Source organism: Hemiscyllium ocellatum, chromosome 13 (genome assembly GCF_020745735.1).
Source record: "Hemiscyllium ocellatum isolate sHemOce1 chromosome 13, sHemOce1.pat.X.cur, whole genome shotgun sequence".
Classification (NCBI taxonomy): Eukaryota; Metazoa; Chordata; class Chondrichthyes; order Orectolobiformes; family Hemiscylliidae; genus Hemiscyllium; species Hemiscyllium ocellatum.
In genome coordinates this window covers 79,021,602-79,035,852 of record NC_083413.1, presented here as the reverse complement: position 1 = coordinate 79,035,852, position 14,251 = coordinate 79,021,602, and the positions used below count along the sequence as shown (strand labels likewise).

The window sequence follows — 14,251 nt, the reverse complement described above, 5'->3', positions numbered from 1 at the left end:
GTACACGTAGATTACATCTGACCTTATTGAATGGTGGAACAGGCTGAATGGCCTATTTCTGCTGCTGATTTGGATGTCACCTGAATGTGGAGTCTTTTAAATCAGTGAGACTGTTGTGCTGAAGCTACCACTGATTTCAGGTTTATCAGGAAATTCTTCTGTTTTTACTGCCTGACATAGGGTTGTTGGAGCATGATAATCAACCTGATAACACCTTCCATGACTATCCAGTGCTCAGGTGAAGCTCAAACTTAGAGCATCTGGCCCTGAGGTAGGGGCATTACCTATTAGGGGCATTCCTGATGAAGGGCTCCTGCCCAAAGCGTTGATTTTCCTGCTGCTCGGATGCTGCATTACCTATTAGTGCACAAGGCCTCCTGGAAGATTAGGTGAAGTGATGATTGCTGGTGCTGGAGAGTCAGAGTCGAAAAATGCGGTGCTGGAAAAGCACAGCAGGTCAGGCAACATCCGAGGAGCAGGAGAGTCGACATTTCGGGCATAAGCCCTTCATCAGGAATGGGAAGATTGGTTCGGGTAGGTGCAGAGAACCTACTTCCTCTAGCGAGGGAACCCAGAAGTTGAGGGACGACTGTAAAACTAGATCCAGAAAGCATTCTTTTGTAATCTCTCTGCTTTCTTCTGGCTGGTGTAGATATGGAGCAGCAACGATCAAAAGAATGGGATGCATCTGTCCTGTGATTGTGGCATTGTGATCCACTGACTATTCCAGGTAACCATGGTGACATAGAAGAGCTTCTTCATGCTCCAGTTATGCATCAAGGTTTCATGTCTTCCATGGTTTGCACAGATGTGGTTGAAGGTCACCCATGATGGTCTTTATCAGAATGTTTGTTGTTGAGACTCTGAATCGCTTCAGCTGTACAAGACGTCATCTGGCTTGAAATCACATTGTTGAAGATTAAGCATTTAGGGTCCGATAAGGGCTTGTGCGACGTAAAAGGTGTTTGGAACTTTGTTGAGGTTGTGGTAGAGGGGGAGATTTGTTGGGCATCCCAGAGGGTTGTGGCACCTTAGCAAATGGATAGGAGAACAGTGTGCAATATCAAAGCAGTCAGTGTGTTGGATATAACTCAAGGGTTCCAATAATATACAGCATTGCAGAGTTCAGTTGGATAGCTGTAGATTGAATGTAGTTTCCTCATCCAGCCCAGTGCACAGTACTCCACTCTGCTACAGGGTCCACAAGGACTATTGCTGATGTTCAAAGCACTGATGATGATGTTCTCCACTTACGTGCTTGCCAATATCGAGACCAGCTTGACCACAATCTTATTTTGAGCAGCAGGCTTCTTCAGGTGTTCATTGATGGTGATCCTGAATAGGTCAAAGTGGGGTCATGTGCCACAGTATTGCTACAGAAGGTCACTTGCAGGCTGCGTGTTGCTTTGTGGGGATCAGCTTGAGCTTTCGCTTCTGCAAATGTTCCTCTATGGTGTTTAGATCTTAATACAAGATGGTCTTTCTGTCATTGAAGGTGTCTCCTTTCTTTGCCAGGGTGAGGAACACATCAGTACAGATTTTCACCACCCTGTTGGCAGCACATACACGCCCTGAGGTGTGCCAACAATAATACTAGACCCTGTGTAGCCTTGGCTGTTCAGTAGTAAAAGCATGCTGATTTTGTTCCACAAATGGACACTTAACCATCTATAATTCATAAGAGCCCTTGGCAAGTGCAGTATTTTGAGGCTGTCCCCAAGGTTTTAGTCTCTCCTACTAGTGGAAGCATCTTCTCCACATCCAGTCTATACTGGCCTCTTGTCGTTCTAAACTCCTTGAGTATAGACCCAGAATCCTCAACCACTCCTCATATAACAAGTAAAGGAATTAAGGGTTATGGTGAGCGGACAGGTAAGTGGAGCTGAGTCCATGAAATGGTCAGCTGTGATCTTATTGCATGGTGGCACAGGCTCCACAAGTCAGGTGGTCTACTCCTGCTCCAATTTCTTATGGTCTTATGTTCTTCATCCCTGGGATCATTCTTGTAAACCTCCTCTGGGCCCCCCCCTCTAATGTCAGCACATTCTCCCTTAGATACAAGGCCCATAACTGCTCTCAATATTCCAAATGCAGCCTGATCAGAGCCTTGTCAGCCTCAGAAGTTCATCTCTGCTCTTGCATTTGAGCCCTTTGAAATAAATGCTAACATTACATTTGCCTTCCTAACTGTCAACTGAATCTTCATGTGAACCTTAACAGAATCCTGAACTAAGACTCCCTAGTCCATTTGTGCTTCAGATTTCTGTAGCCTTTCCCCATTTAGAAAATAGTCTACACTTCTATTCATCTCACTAAAGTGCATAACCCCATGCTTTTCCACATTGTATTCCATCTGCCACTTCTTAGCCCACTCTCTAGTCTTTCTGTAGCCTTCTCACTTCCTCAATATGACCTGTCCCTTCTCTGTAGCCTTGCAGACCCCTGTAGAACTCCACCAATCACCAGCTGTTATCCTGAAAAAGATCACTTTATCCCTATTGTCCGCCTTCTATCAGTCAGCCAAACTCTTTATCCATACCAGTACTTTGCATCCAATGCTATGGGCTCTTATCTTATGTAGCAGCCTTCTGTGTGACACCTTGTCAAAAGCCTTCTGGAAATCCAAATAGATCACCTGCTCTGGCTCTCCTTTAACTAACTTGCTCATTGCCTTCTCAAAGAATTCTGACAGATTTGTCAGGATGACCTCCCCTTGATGAAGCTGTGATGACTCAGCTGTATTTTATCATGCACTTCCAATGTACTCTGCAATTTTACACTTAATACTGGACTCAAAACCTTACCAACAATCGAGGTCAGGATAGCCAGCCTATAATTTCCTGTCTTCTGCTTCCCTCCTTTCTTAAACAAGGGTGTTACATTAGTAATTTTCTAGACCACTGGGACCCTCTGTGATTACAGAGACCCCTGAAAGGTCACCACCAATACCTCCACAATCTTCTCTACCATCTCCTCTGCCATCTCCTCCAGAACCTTGAGGTGAAGTCCATCTGGTTCAGGTGATTTATTCACCTTCAGACCTTTCACCTTCCCAGCACCTTCTCCTTCCTGATGACCACTATACTCACCCCGGCTCATTGAGCCTTTTGAATTTCTGGTCTGCTGCTGGTGTCTTCCACAATCTCTCCTGCCTTTTCCCTGTAACCCCTGATTCCTCTACGATAAAATCTATCTGATGAAGGGCCTATGGTCGAAACGTCGACTCTCCTGCTCCTCGTATGCTGCCTGACCTGCTATGCTTTTCCAGCGCCACACTTTTTGACGATAGATCTATCTCAGCCTTGAATATAGATAATGACCCAACCTTGGTAGTTCTCTGTGGTAAATAATTTCCACGGATTTACTACTTTCACAGAAAAGAAATTCCTCCCAATCTCTGTTGGTAATAGGTGACTCCTTACTTTGAGATTATGACTGCTAGTCCCTAGACTCTCCCACAAGGGCAAGCAACTCTCTGCATTGACTCTATCAGGTAGTTTAGAGACTTTGTCATGGTGTTGAACCATTTGAGGCTGATATTTCATCAGATTAGCCCCTTCAGGATGTTATAATAAGCTCAGGCATGTGACAAGTATTTGTGAAGTCCAGATTGCAATAATATTCAAATTGGCATTTAGCGAGATCGAAAGATGCTATAAGGACCTGCACAATCTATGGGCTATGGGGCTGGCTGTTTCGCCTGAAGCACGTGGTCCCTTTTCTTTTCAGTAAAGGCTGTGTTCTTCCAGTATGGTGCTCTTGCCAGTGGCAGTGAGCCGTTGATAACAACGAGGGAGCCTATTCTTGCGACACATCATGAGTCTCCATCTTCCTCTCTGATGGTCCCAGGGGATACTTCTCTCTGGAGAGCACAGAGTTTCTCAGTGCACTGGCTAACAACATTCACTTGGCTAACTCCACAAGGAACAGATGGATTGATGCGTCTGCTTCCCTAAGGATATATTAATTCACTACTGCCTGCTCCTCCAGTAGTTTATTGATTTGATAGTAAGCCCACTGTGACAGCAGTTGTAGAATTTCCTGGTATCTGTTGCTACATTGATTTATTCATTTGGACTGATGTTCAGCAGCCCATTAATTTATTGATTTGTTCAGGGACTGTTGTCGCTGAGTATATAGTATAGCCTGCTTCACTGTATAGCAGTTAGTCAGTATGTGCTCAGTGTGATTTCTTTGAATTTAGTGTATTGGATTTAATGTTTGTGATTATATGGTATCAAAACTATTGCATTGTACAGTCACTCAAAACTCCATTTTATCCTGAGAGCATGTATTATTCATTTTCCGCTTCCAAGAGCATGTTGTCATCTTTCTTTGCAAACCCCAAGGTAAAACTTTGCAATGGGATTTTCTGTAACTCTCTGTCCAAAGTCATAGGGGATTGACCAGGTGAAAAAAAAAATTCAGAGAGCCATCTCTCTCTCTCTCACTTAGTCACATAACACAAATTTCATGAACCATAGCGCAAGAAGTATTGAGTTTGTAGCCGTAACAATACTAAACAATATAACGATAAAAGATTGGACCTGGTTCCTGACTTAAGGCAGTAGTAGAGCATTACAACTTAACACGTTTATTTGGCATTGCTTTGCCTGCTGTTGTCATGGTGTTGCTAACAAATTCAGTGTAACAGCTCTGGTTAAAGAGCTGAGAGTGGAATGCCATATTGAACATCAACAGGTAGATATTACCAATGATTATTTCCAGTTGAGTATCTGCAGGACAATCAATAATAAATAATCGTTAATTAAATTAGCTTGTCTTTCCTCATGCAGTCAGTTATAATTCTGATCAGCAGCAAATTCTGTCGAAATTCAGTATCTCTTCTGAGGCAGCCGTCATTCCAGACTTGAAAGGTTAACTCTGTTCTAGCTTCACAGATGCTGCCACACCTGCTGAGTATCTCCAGCATTCTCTGTTATCTATTTCTGTTTGTCACTATAACTTTCTTATTCGGGGTAATGGGATTCCGTTAGTCCAATCCCTTATTACGTGAATGTTGTCCAGTTCTTACTTACAAATCCTAATGTTTAAACTAAAGGACTGCAGCTGGTATCACCAGGATATCAACTTGCTTCCTGAATGGCCCTACGATCGCCTCTGTTCAGTTTGTCAGGAAGGTGGTCCTTTCTTAATGCTGTGGTACGTCTGACTCCTGCAATCTAAGGAGCGGCGCTCTCCCTTCGCTAGACAGCACCCTCAGTCTAAGAATAAGGCGTAAGCCATTCAGGGCTTAAATGAGGAACAATTTCTTTACTCAGAGAGGTGTGAGCCTGTGGAATTCTCTCTCACAGATAGCTGTTAGGATCGGTTTGTTAGATATATTCAAGTGGGAGCTGGACATGGCACTGGCTGGGTCAAAATCCTGGAACTTTCTCCCTAACAGGGTCTACCTACACCAGTTAGACTGTCATTGTTTCAGAAGACAACTCACCATCACCTTGTCTAGAGCAAGTAGGAATGGGCAATGAATGTTGGCCCAGTCAGCATGCCAATGTACCACGAGTGAATTGAAAAAAAAGACTGCAAAGTGGGCTTTGCTGAGGCCATGGAATGTGTTTTGATTAGACTTACAGTGTGGAAACAGGCCCTTCGGCCCAACAAGTCCACACCGACCCGCCGAAGCGCAACCCACCCATACCCCTACATATACCCCTTACCTAACACTATGGGCAATTTAGCATGGCCAATTCACCTGACCCGCACGTCTTTGGACTGTGGGAGGAAACCGGAGCACCCGGAGGAAACCCACGCAGACACGGGGAGAACGTGCAAACTCCACACAGTCAGTCGCCTGAGGCGGGAATTGAACCCAGGTCCCTGGCGCTGTGAGGCAGCAGTGCTAACCACTGTGCCACCGTGCCGGTGCAGATTAATTCTTATTATTAATGGGCAGATCAAGGTTTATATGGTGAGTTTATCTGAAGATCACTTGGTCACGTGGGTGAAACTAATCTGGGTTAATGATTAACTGAACTGAGGAGAGAGATATGAAATTAGCCCTTCAATATGATGCCTTTTGTTCAGGCAATGTCAGAACCATACAGAAGATCTTAGGACCAAGACTCTCATTCCCTCAATTTATGAAAATTAGGTTCCTGAGAAAAGAAGGATTTGGATTAAGCTGAAAGGCCAGATATTAAGGACTGTATTAGCAAGAGCTGTAGTGGAAACTCTGACAACATATTTGTCTTTTCAGTCTGACAAATCAAACCAAGAGAATTAAATGTTGCCATGGAGAACCAATCTGATATCATACTCTCTCCCCACCCCCACCCTCCCCAAGCTTATCTCTCCACGCTTTCAGGCTCACTGCCTTTATTCCTGATGAAGGGCTTTTGCCCGAAACGTCGAAGTTGCTGCTCGTTGGATGCTGCCTGAACTGCTGTACTCTTCCAGCACCACTAATCCACAATCTGATATCATGTCTGCCTGCTGGAAGTAATGAACAAATAATGATCAGAAATGTTTATTCTTGCTCCATCTTTGGAACAGAAATTCTGGGCCTGGCTTCCAGGTGGTTGCCTCCAGATCTTGGAATATTCCACGTTTACTGTGCAATGATTTAGGTTTGGCTTCTATTATATGTGTGGAAACATCTTTGTTCTTATTAAATATAATGGTTCCAATGTTGTTGGCCCAGTAGGATGGGTACTGTATTGTCCTGAAAATTGCAGTGACTCATTCCTCTTCCTGTTTGCTCCTTGCTGCTATGTTGGGGTCTACTCCATCATAGAATCCGTACTGTGTGTGGAAGCAGGCCATTCGGCCCATTGAGTCCACATTACCCCGCTGAAGACCGATGAAGAAGTCATGCTCAAAACATCGACTCCTATCTCCTTGGCTGTGCTTTTCCAGCACCACATTCTTTGCCTCCTAAGGTTATCCCACCCAGACTACCTATCCCTGTCACCCTACATTTCCCATGGCTAATCCACTTAACTTGCACATCCCTGCACACTTTGGGTAATTTAGCATGGTAAATCCATCTAACCTGCGCACCTTTGGACTGTGGGAAGAAACTGGAGCACTCAGAGGAAATGCACGCAGACACGGGGAGAATGTACAAATTCCACACAGTTACCCAAGGGGAGAATGCTCCTGCTGCCATGAGGCAGTAGTACTAACCACTGAACCACCAGCACAGCCCTGTTTCAGCTGGAAGACTAGTTATAATGCGTTCATTATGATCCATGATGCATGTATAACCTTGATGCCACCAATGACCAGATTTGCTCCCCCATTGGCAATGGGCATTTCTCACAAGGCCAACATAAATACATGCCTTGATTATCTGCAGGAGCCTGTGGGGAATGCTAATACCTTTGGTTTGGCTCTGCATTGGGCATGCCCAAATCCTTCCATCTCCCCAACTGGAACTGAAATTGCCATTGAGCTCTGAGGGAGAGGGAAGTGAGATGAAACTCCCAGAACGGCTTGGGGTTTAGATGTATGCATCCCCCCTCCTTCCCTAAGACCCTGTCCCCACCCCACAAGTGGGAAGTGTCACTCTCCCACCGCTCACATGGACCTCGACCACCTTCCCTCCAAACTCAAAATCGGCAACGTCCCGCCCGTAATTAAAATTGATGTTTGAAGGGAAGGTTTTCTTAGTTCAACCTTGTCAGAAAGGAATGTAACTGTGAGGTGCTGGAGGATCACAACTGGGTGTGTTTGAGAGCAATCACATGTTGCTGCTTTAAGTCCTAGTTGTTGCAGACTGCTCTTCAGAGAGAGAGAGAGACTTGTATCCTTGTAATTCACTTTATGAAGTCTCTATCATTGAGTGTATTTAATGCTGTGATAGATTTATTATCTCTCAGGGAATCGAGGGATATGGGGAGCAAGAAAGGAAGTGGGGTTGAAGTTCAACATCTTGAATGGTGGAGCAAGCCTGAGGGGCTGAATGGCCTACTCCTCCTGTTTGAAGATTTGTATTGGGGGCAGGAAGGTATATCTGCAGCCTTCTGGTCTTAGGCTGTCAACTGGCCTAGGCGGAATGGGTAAAAGGGAATTCAAGATATTTTCTTCATGTCGTAATGTCATAGAGATGTACAACACAGAAACAGACCTTTCAGTCCAACTCGTCCATGCTAACCGGGTGTCCCAAATAAATCTAGTCCCATTTGTCAGCATTTGGCCCAAATCCCTATAAACCCTTCCTATTCATATAACCAGCCAGATGCCTCCACCACTTCCTCTGGCAGCTCATTCCATACCCACACCACCTTCTGCGTGAAAATGTTGCCTCACCCTAAACCTATGCCCTCTAGTTCTGGACTCCCTGATTCCAGGGAAAGTACCTTGTCTATTTACCCTATCAAGGCCCCTCATGATTTTATAAACCTCTATAAGGTCATCCTTGGGATGCAGCATCAAATATCTGCCCACTTCTTATTTCCCGGAGCTTCGCTATCTTTGATCAGATATTATCAGACAGTGATTATGTAAACCTCCTCCATTTTAATTGATGGATGAAGTACTGACTAAAGCATTAAGCCATTTGAAACTAGCAGAGTCCGAACAGTTAAATTAGATTATTTGTCTCTTTGAAACCAAAAGAAATTAGGACCAATGGAGGACCTAAAAGCACCAAGAATTATGATGGAAGGGGAGGAGATTGATGTGAAGTGAATGGTGTTTGCTGAGTTTGTTTGCATTGGAGAATTTATTGTCTGTTATTTTGTATTCAGAAGAATTTCTGCACTGACAAACTACAGCCCAAACCCAGAAGGTTGGCCAGTCATGCTGCACGGGGCGTGCCACCTTATAGCTTACACTATCGAACATTTGATGTGTTTACTGTTTAGTTTATCAGGGCCACTCTATTCAATCCCAAAGATGCCAGAGTTTGGCTGTTTCTACACGGTGGTGGAAATGTTGGTTGCTCTCCTCGGTTTCCGAGGGGAGGTGTTTCAATCTACCCTTGCCGGGGTATGGGTTGTGATTCTACATGGATGAGCTGCAGGAATAAATGGCGTGGGGCGGCGGGAGCGTGGAGGTGGGGGTGGGGAGTGCATGAGGTACTTAGAGTCATAGAGATGTACAGCATGGATACAGACCCTTCAGTCCAACCTGTCCAAGCCGACCAGATATCCTCACCCAATCTAGTCCCACCTGCCCGCACCCGGCTCATATCCCTTCAAACCCTTCCTATTCATATACCCATCCAGGTGCCTCTTAAATGTTGCAATTGTACCAACCTCCACCACTTCCTCTGGCAGCTCATTCCATACACGCATCACTCTCTGTGTGAAAAAGTTGCCCCTTAGGTCTCTTTTATATCGTTCCCCTCTCACCCTAAACCTATGTCCTCTAGTTCTGAATTCCCCAACCGCAGGGAAAAGACTTTGTCTATTTATCCTATCCATGCCCCTCATGATTTTCTAAACCTCTATAAGGTCACCCTTCAGCCTCCGACGCTCCAGGAATAAAGGGTTTATAAAAGCATCACTTTAAACTGGAAAAATTGCCTTTAGATTTCTCTGCAAAATGTAGACAAATCTCCAAAAAAATTAATAAGTTTGCTTTATCCTCATTCCCAAAATGAGTTCATAGGACTTTGAAACTGCTACTAGCAAACTAGGGTACAACAGGAGGTACTGGTATAACGATTTATGTTTCTCCTCCTTCGTCCCATAGCCTACAGCTCCATCTGCTGTTGTTCTGTGTGGTAGCTTCAAGTGAACATCACCTACAAATTGCTTCAGAGTCGCGTCACATTGCTGTATAACATAGCCTCTCCTGCGCTGGTGAGGGAGTGAGAAATGCGGGTTTGGTTGTCTGCAGTATTGGGGATCTTCAGTCATAGGTTTACAATGGGTTTCAGGTTGGAGTTGAATGTGAACTGGCAAAACCATAAAGATCGGTCTGCAGCATACAGTTGGGCAGGTCAGGTAAGCTAGGGGATTGTGTGATGATCCTAGATGGGGAAGGAAAGTCCCAGTGCCAAGATGTGAATGGGGTGCACTGGCCATTTACTTTAGTTCAACCACATGTGGCAGACAGTAGCCAGTAAGTGCAGGGCAGGATTGTGTATAAGAGGCAAGAACATTGAACTAGCTTGTCTCTCGTTTCAGGGTTGAAGGAAGCTGGCACCGTGATGTCACTGAAGAGCAGCAGCTTTGCCACGGTAACAGACATCAGTGACTCAGAGTTCAACTTCCCATGAGCACCGGGAGTTCCTGCTTCGATCGATAGAACCATTTCGGGCTGGTTCAGCTTCACCGCTGGAGGGTTCCTCTGTACCGGGGGAATAATGATGGGGGCTTTTATGTGGGGATACTGCATTGTGAGCTTGTCTACTAACCTGACTTGCCCATTATATTGGCACTGGTTGAAGGGAATTCCTGGTGTCTCTTCATGGGTCCTCTAGCTTTCAAGTGCTCCTCGTCCACACTTTGGCCATTACTTCCTGTGCCAATTGGGAGACAAGCAGATGCCATTGCTGTTCTTCACCGTCAGTCGAATAAATCCAACCTTTTAACACATTCCCCACATTTCTGTCGCTAGGAACCACAAATTTTGAAAAGAAGTGATAAAAGTAAAATGCTGTTTGCATTTATCGAATCTCTACTGTGTGGAAAGCAGGCCGTTCAGCCCATGCTGCCCCTCTATAGAGCATCCCACTTAAATCCCTGCATTTCCCATAGCCAGGCCACCTAACCTGCACATCTTTGGACTAGGGAAGGAAACTCACACAGAGGAGAATGAGCAAACTCCTTAGAGACAGTCACCAGAGGGTAGAATTGAGCCCAGGTCCCAGGCACTGTGTAACAACAGTGCTAATAACAACTGAGCCACCATACCACAGCCATTGGATGAGCCAAAGTGACTCATAGCCAAAGAAGTACTTTTGAAGTATCACCGTTGTTGCAGTGTGGGGGAGGATAATCACTTTTTAATGCTCAGCTGTACCCTGAAATTTAGATTTAATTACTTGGAGAACAATCATTAACCCTGGAGAGTTGGCAATCCTACTGTCTGTACCCCTCGCACTCTCCAAAGAGAAGGATATCTCTTGCTGTCTATCTGGATAACTGCTGTCTGATAGCGTGCCATTTCGGAGGATAGTTTGGAGCCTTCTCTGCACTGTGTTTGATTATTGCACAGTGCTTGACGCTGAATTTAAGATGGGGTTTTCCTGGTCCTTGCCTCAGCAGGATGTCAGCCAGGCTCCCTCCGTGTTGCACATCCAGGGGCTGTACCGATGTTTGCTGGAGCATCCCTTCTGGAATTCTGGGCACTAAATGCAGAGAAGTTTTAGGAAAATGGACAATCCCAACAAGTCCATCTAACATGGTGGTGGAGTAAGACTCTTGAGTCAGAGCTCGTCCACTCCGTCTGTTTCTTTTCTCTTCTCTCTCTTTTCGCGTTTCTTTTCTTTCTCTATTTACCTCCCATCCTTGGATGGAATTGGCTGGCAATATCTGGGGTGAAAGCCAACGCGGACTCCCGGCCTTGAGGTGAAGCCTGGCGCTGTTTGGATTGGAAGGACTGCTATTCTGAATTTGTCCAATTTATTGCTAGGCTTTTTATTTCTCTATTTTTCTACTTTATTTTTCCCCTGAGAATTCGTACTTAAGAATACATTCCTAGGACCTTGCTACCTGAGATGGTGCCATAAGTGATGACTTGTAAACTTTTCACGCTACCCATTTGAGTACATGTGACAATAAAGCTGGTTCTAATTCTAATTCTTTTTGATTCACCTCAAATTCCCAATCCTGACCTCTCCTCATTTCCAAATAATGTCCTCTCTCTCTCACTCAAGACACACCTTTGCTTGTCTCTTGTAACCACAGTCTCTCCATCAAGATCTGGATGTAGGTTTACTCACTGAACTGGAAGGTTCATTTTTTTTTTCAGCGAGCAAACCTACATCCAGAACCCCAACTCGAGCTACAAATCTTCTAAAAACTTGCTAATATTCCCTGGAATCTCATTCTATAATTCTCTTCCTCTGACTGTTGAACATCTCCGATTATAATCGCCTACACTGTTGGTGGCCATGCCTTTAGCTATCGGAGCCTGAATTCTGGAATTCCCTCCCTGTACCTCTCATTCTCTACCTTCCCTTTCTTCCTTTAAGACACCTGGAGCATTTTAAAAGAAAAAATTCCATCTGCATGTTCCTTCTCTTGCTCATAATTTCCAAGCCATGAATGCTGAGGAGTTGACATCTTTGCTATGGTGAATTATCGGTCGTTTTGATTATCCTCATTTGACCTGAATTCAGTGCTGCTGGTATTTTTGTCCATCCTCATACTGATTTCAGGAAGGTTGAAACAGGAGATGGCCATTCAGCCCATTGACCTGCCTGCACAATTCCATTTGACCACAGCAGATCTATTACACTGCCTGCCTGGGTGGTAGCTGCCACTCGCTAAAGATTCAAATGCACTCTCTCTTTTGCTCTCTCGTCTCCCCCCGCCCTCTCTTATTCATTTACATCAGCCCAAGATTCTCATCCCTAGTTGTTGAGAGGCCAAAAGAGGTTTATCATTCAGACTTTGATTATTTTTTGTTTCTCTTGTTGGAGATTCCCAGGCAGTATTCCCTACTCCCAGTTTCAGTGTGATGAGAGAGGGCAATGAAAGTAGAATAAGTTGTTGATCCAGCTTTCTGTTGCACTGTGTGACAATAGGCTTGGCAGTTCTGCTTGACCCGCCTTCCAGATGGTTTGACCTCATGACCTCTTCCTGCCAGGCTGTCGGGCCTTTCTACTATTGGCCACATGAACTCTGATCCTTGTGGCATCCAACCTCCCCTTCCCAAATGGAAAATGAACAGATCCTTTGTTCACATACTGGTTGGTAAGTGACTGCCATGCACACAGCCAATTATCCTCAGCTCCAGTTCAGTTTTAACTAATAAACTCATGTGTTTATGCTAAATTGAGGGACTTTTAGCTTCAAAAGGGCCAATGACTCCACTCCTGTCTTGTTTGTCTAGGAGATTAGTTTTCCATTTCTTTAGACTAACACTGAGGGAGAATTACTGGAGGTTTCATGGAGTCAATAGGTCCATCTAGTCTATACCAACTCTCTGCAGAGCAATCAAGTCAATCCCATTCTCTGTACTATTCCTGCAGCCCTGTGAGTCTATCTCTCTCATCAGTATGTTTTTGAATTCGCTCACTTTCCCGTCTTCCACCATAAAACCATAAGACATAGGAGCAGAAATAGACCATCATTCTCAACTCCACGTTCCTACCTTTCTCCCATTAGCCTTGAATCTTTTACTGATTAAAAATTCTTTCTGTCTCACCCTTGAGTAATAGTTAGTGACCTGGTCTTGTCAGACTTCTGCAGGAAAGAATTCCACTGATCACCCACCCATCGAGAGAGGAAATATCTCCTTATCCCTGTCCCAAATGGGCGAACCGTTACTCAGAGATTATACCCTCTGGTCTGAGACTCTCCCATAAGTGGAAACAACCTCTCTACATCTACTATCAGGTTCCCTGAGAATCTTACATGTTTTGGTAAGGTCACCTCTTATTTTCTGGTAACTCCAACAGTTAAAGGCTCAACCTACTCACCTCTTTTCGTAAGGCAGTCCTTCCATACATGGGATTTGCCCTCTCATAACAACCTCTCAGATTCTACCCTGTCAAGTTCCCTTATTTCACAAACTCTCCTTTCCCAGCAACAACATAGTAAATCTTTTCTGCACCCTCTCCAGTTTAATAATATCTTTCCTATAACAGAGCAACCAGAACTGGACACAGTACTCCAGAAGAGGTCTCACCAATGTCCTGTACAATCTCACTATGGCGTCTGAACACCTATACTCAAAGGACTGAGCAATGAAGGCAAGTGTGCTAAATGCCTTCTTATCCACCCTGTTTACCTGTGATGCAAACTTCAATGAATTATCGCTGAGAATCATATGTCTCAGTGCTCCGTCCAGTCAAACAGCCATGTTATCGTGTGTGCGTGCATGTGTGTACGTGTGTGTGTGCGCGCGCGTGTGTGTGTGTGTGTGTGTGCGTGTGCATCAGTAATGGAGGAAGAAACTCCACCCCCCTCCAAAAAGTGCAACCTATTGGTCATTCCTGTTATTCTAGAAGTAAGCTTTAGCTTGTAAGTTCTATTTTAGCACCTGAATTATTTCTGTTATTCATTTCATGTTAATTTTTTATGTAATATGTTTTCCAGGGCATCTTTGTATCTAATGTATTGCAACTTGCATTTTTGAGCAAAAGTTCAATTTTGATTTTTTTGTG

General features: G+C 44.5%; 1 protein-coding gene across 1 annotated transcript in view; it reads left to right on the top strand.

The window, feature by feature from the left end:
- The window catches only part of dzip1l (DAZ interacting zinc finger protein 1-like), a 217,452-nt gene extending 203,272 nt beyond the window's left edge, over nt 1-14,180 (top strand). The window contains exon 18 of the mRNA XM_060834975.1: nt 10,101-14,180. Within this exon, the coding sequence (XP_060690958.1) occupies nt 10,101-10,192 (92 nt within the window). The 3' untranslated portion in view covers nt 10,193-14,180. The remainder of the gene's footprint in view (nt 1-10,100) is intronic.
- Nucleotides 14,181-14,251: the final 71 nt, after the last annotated feature.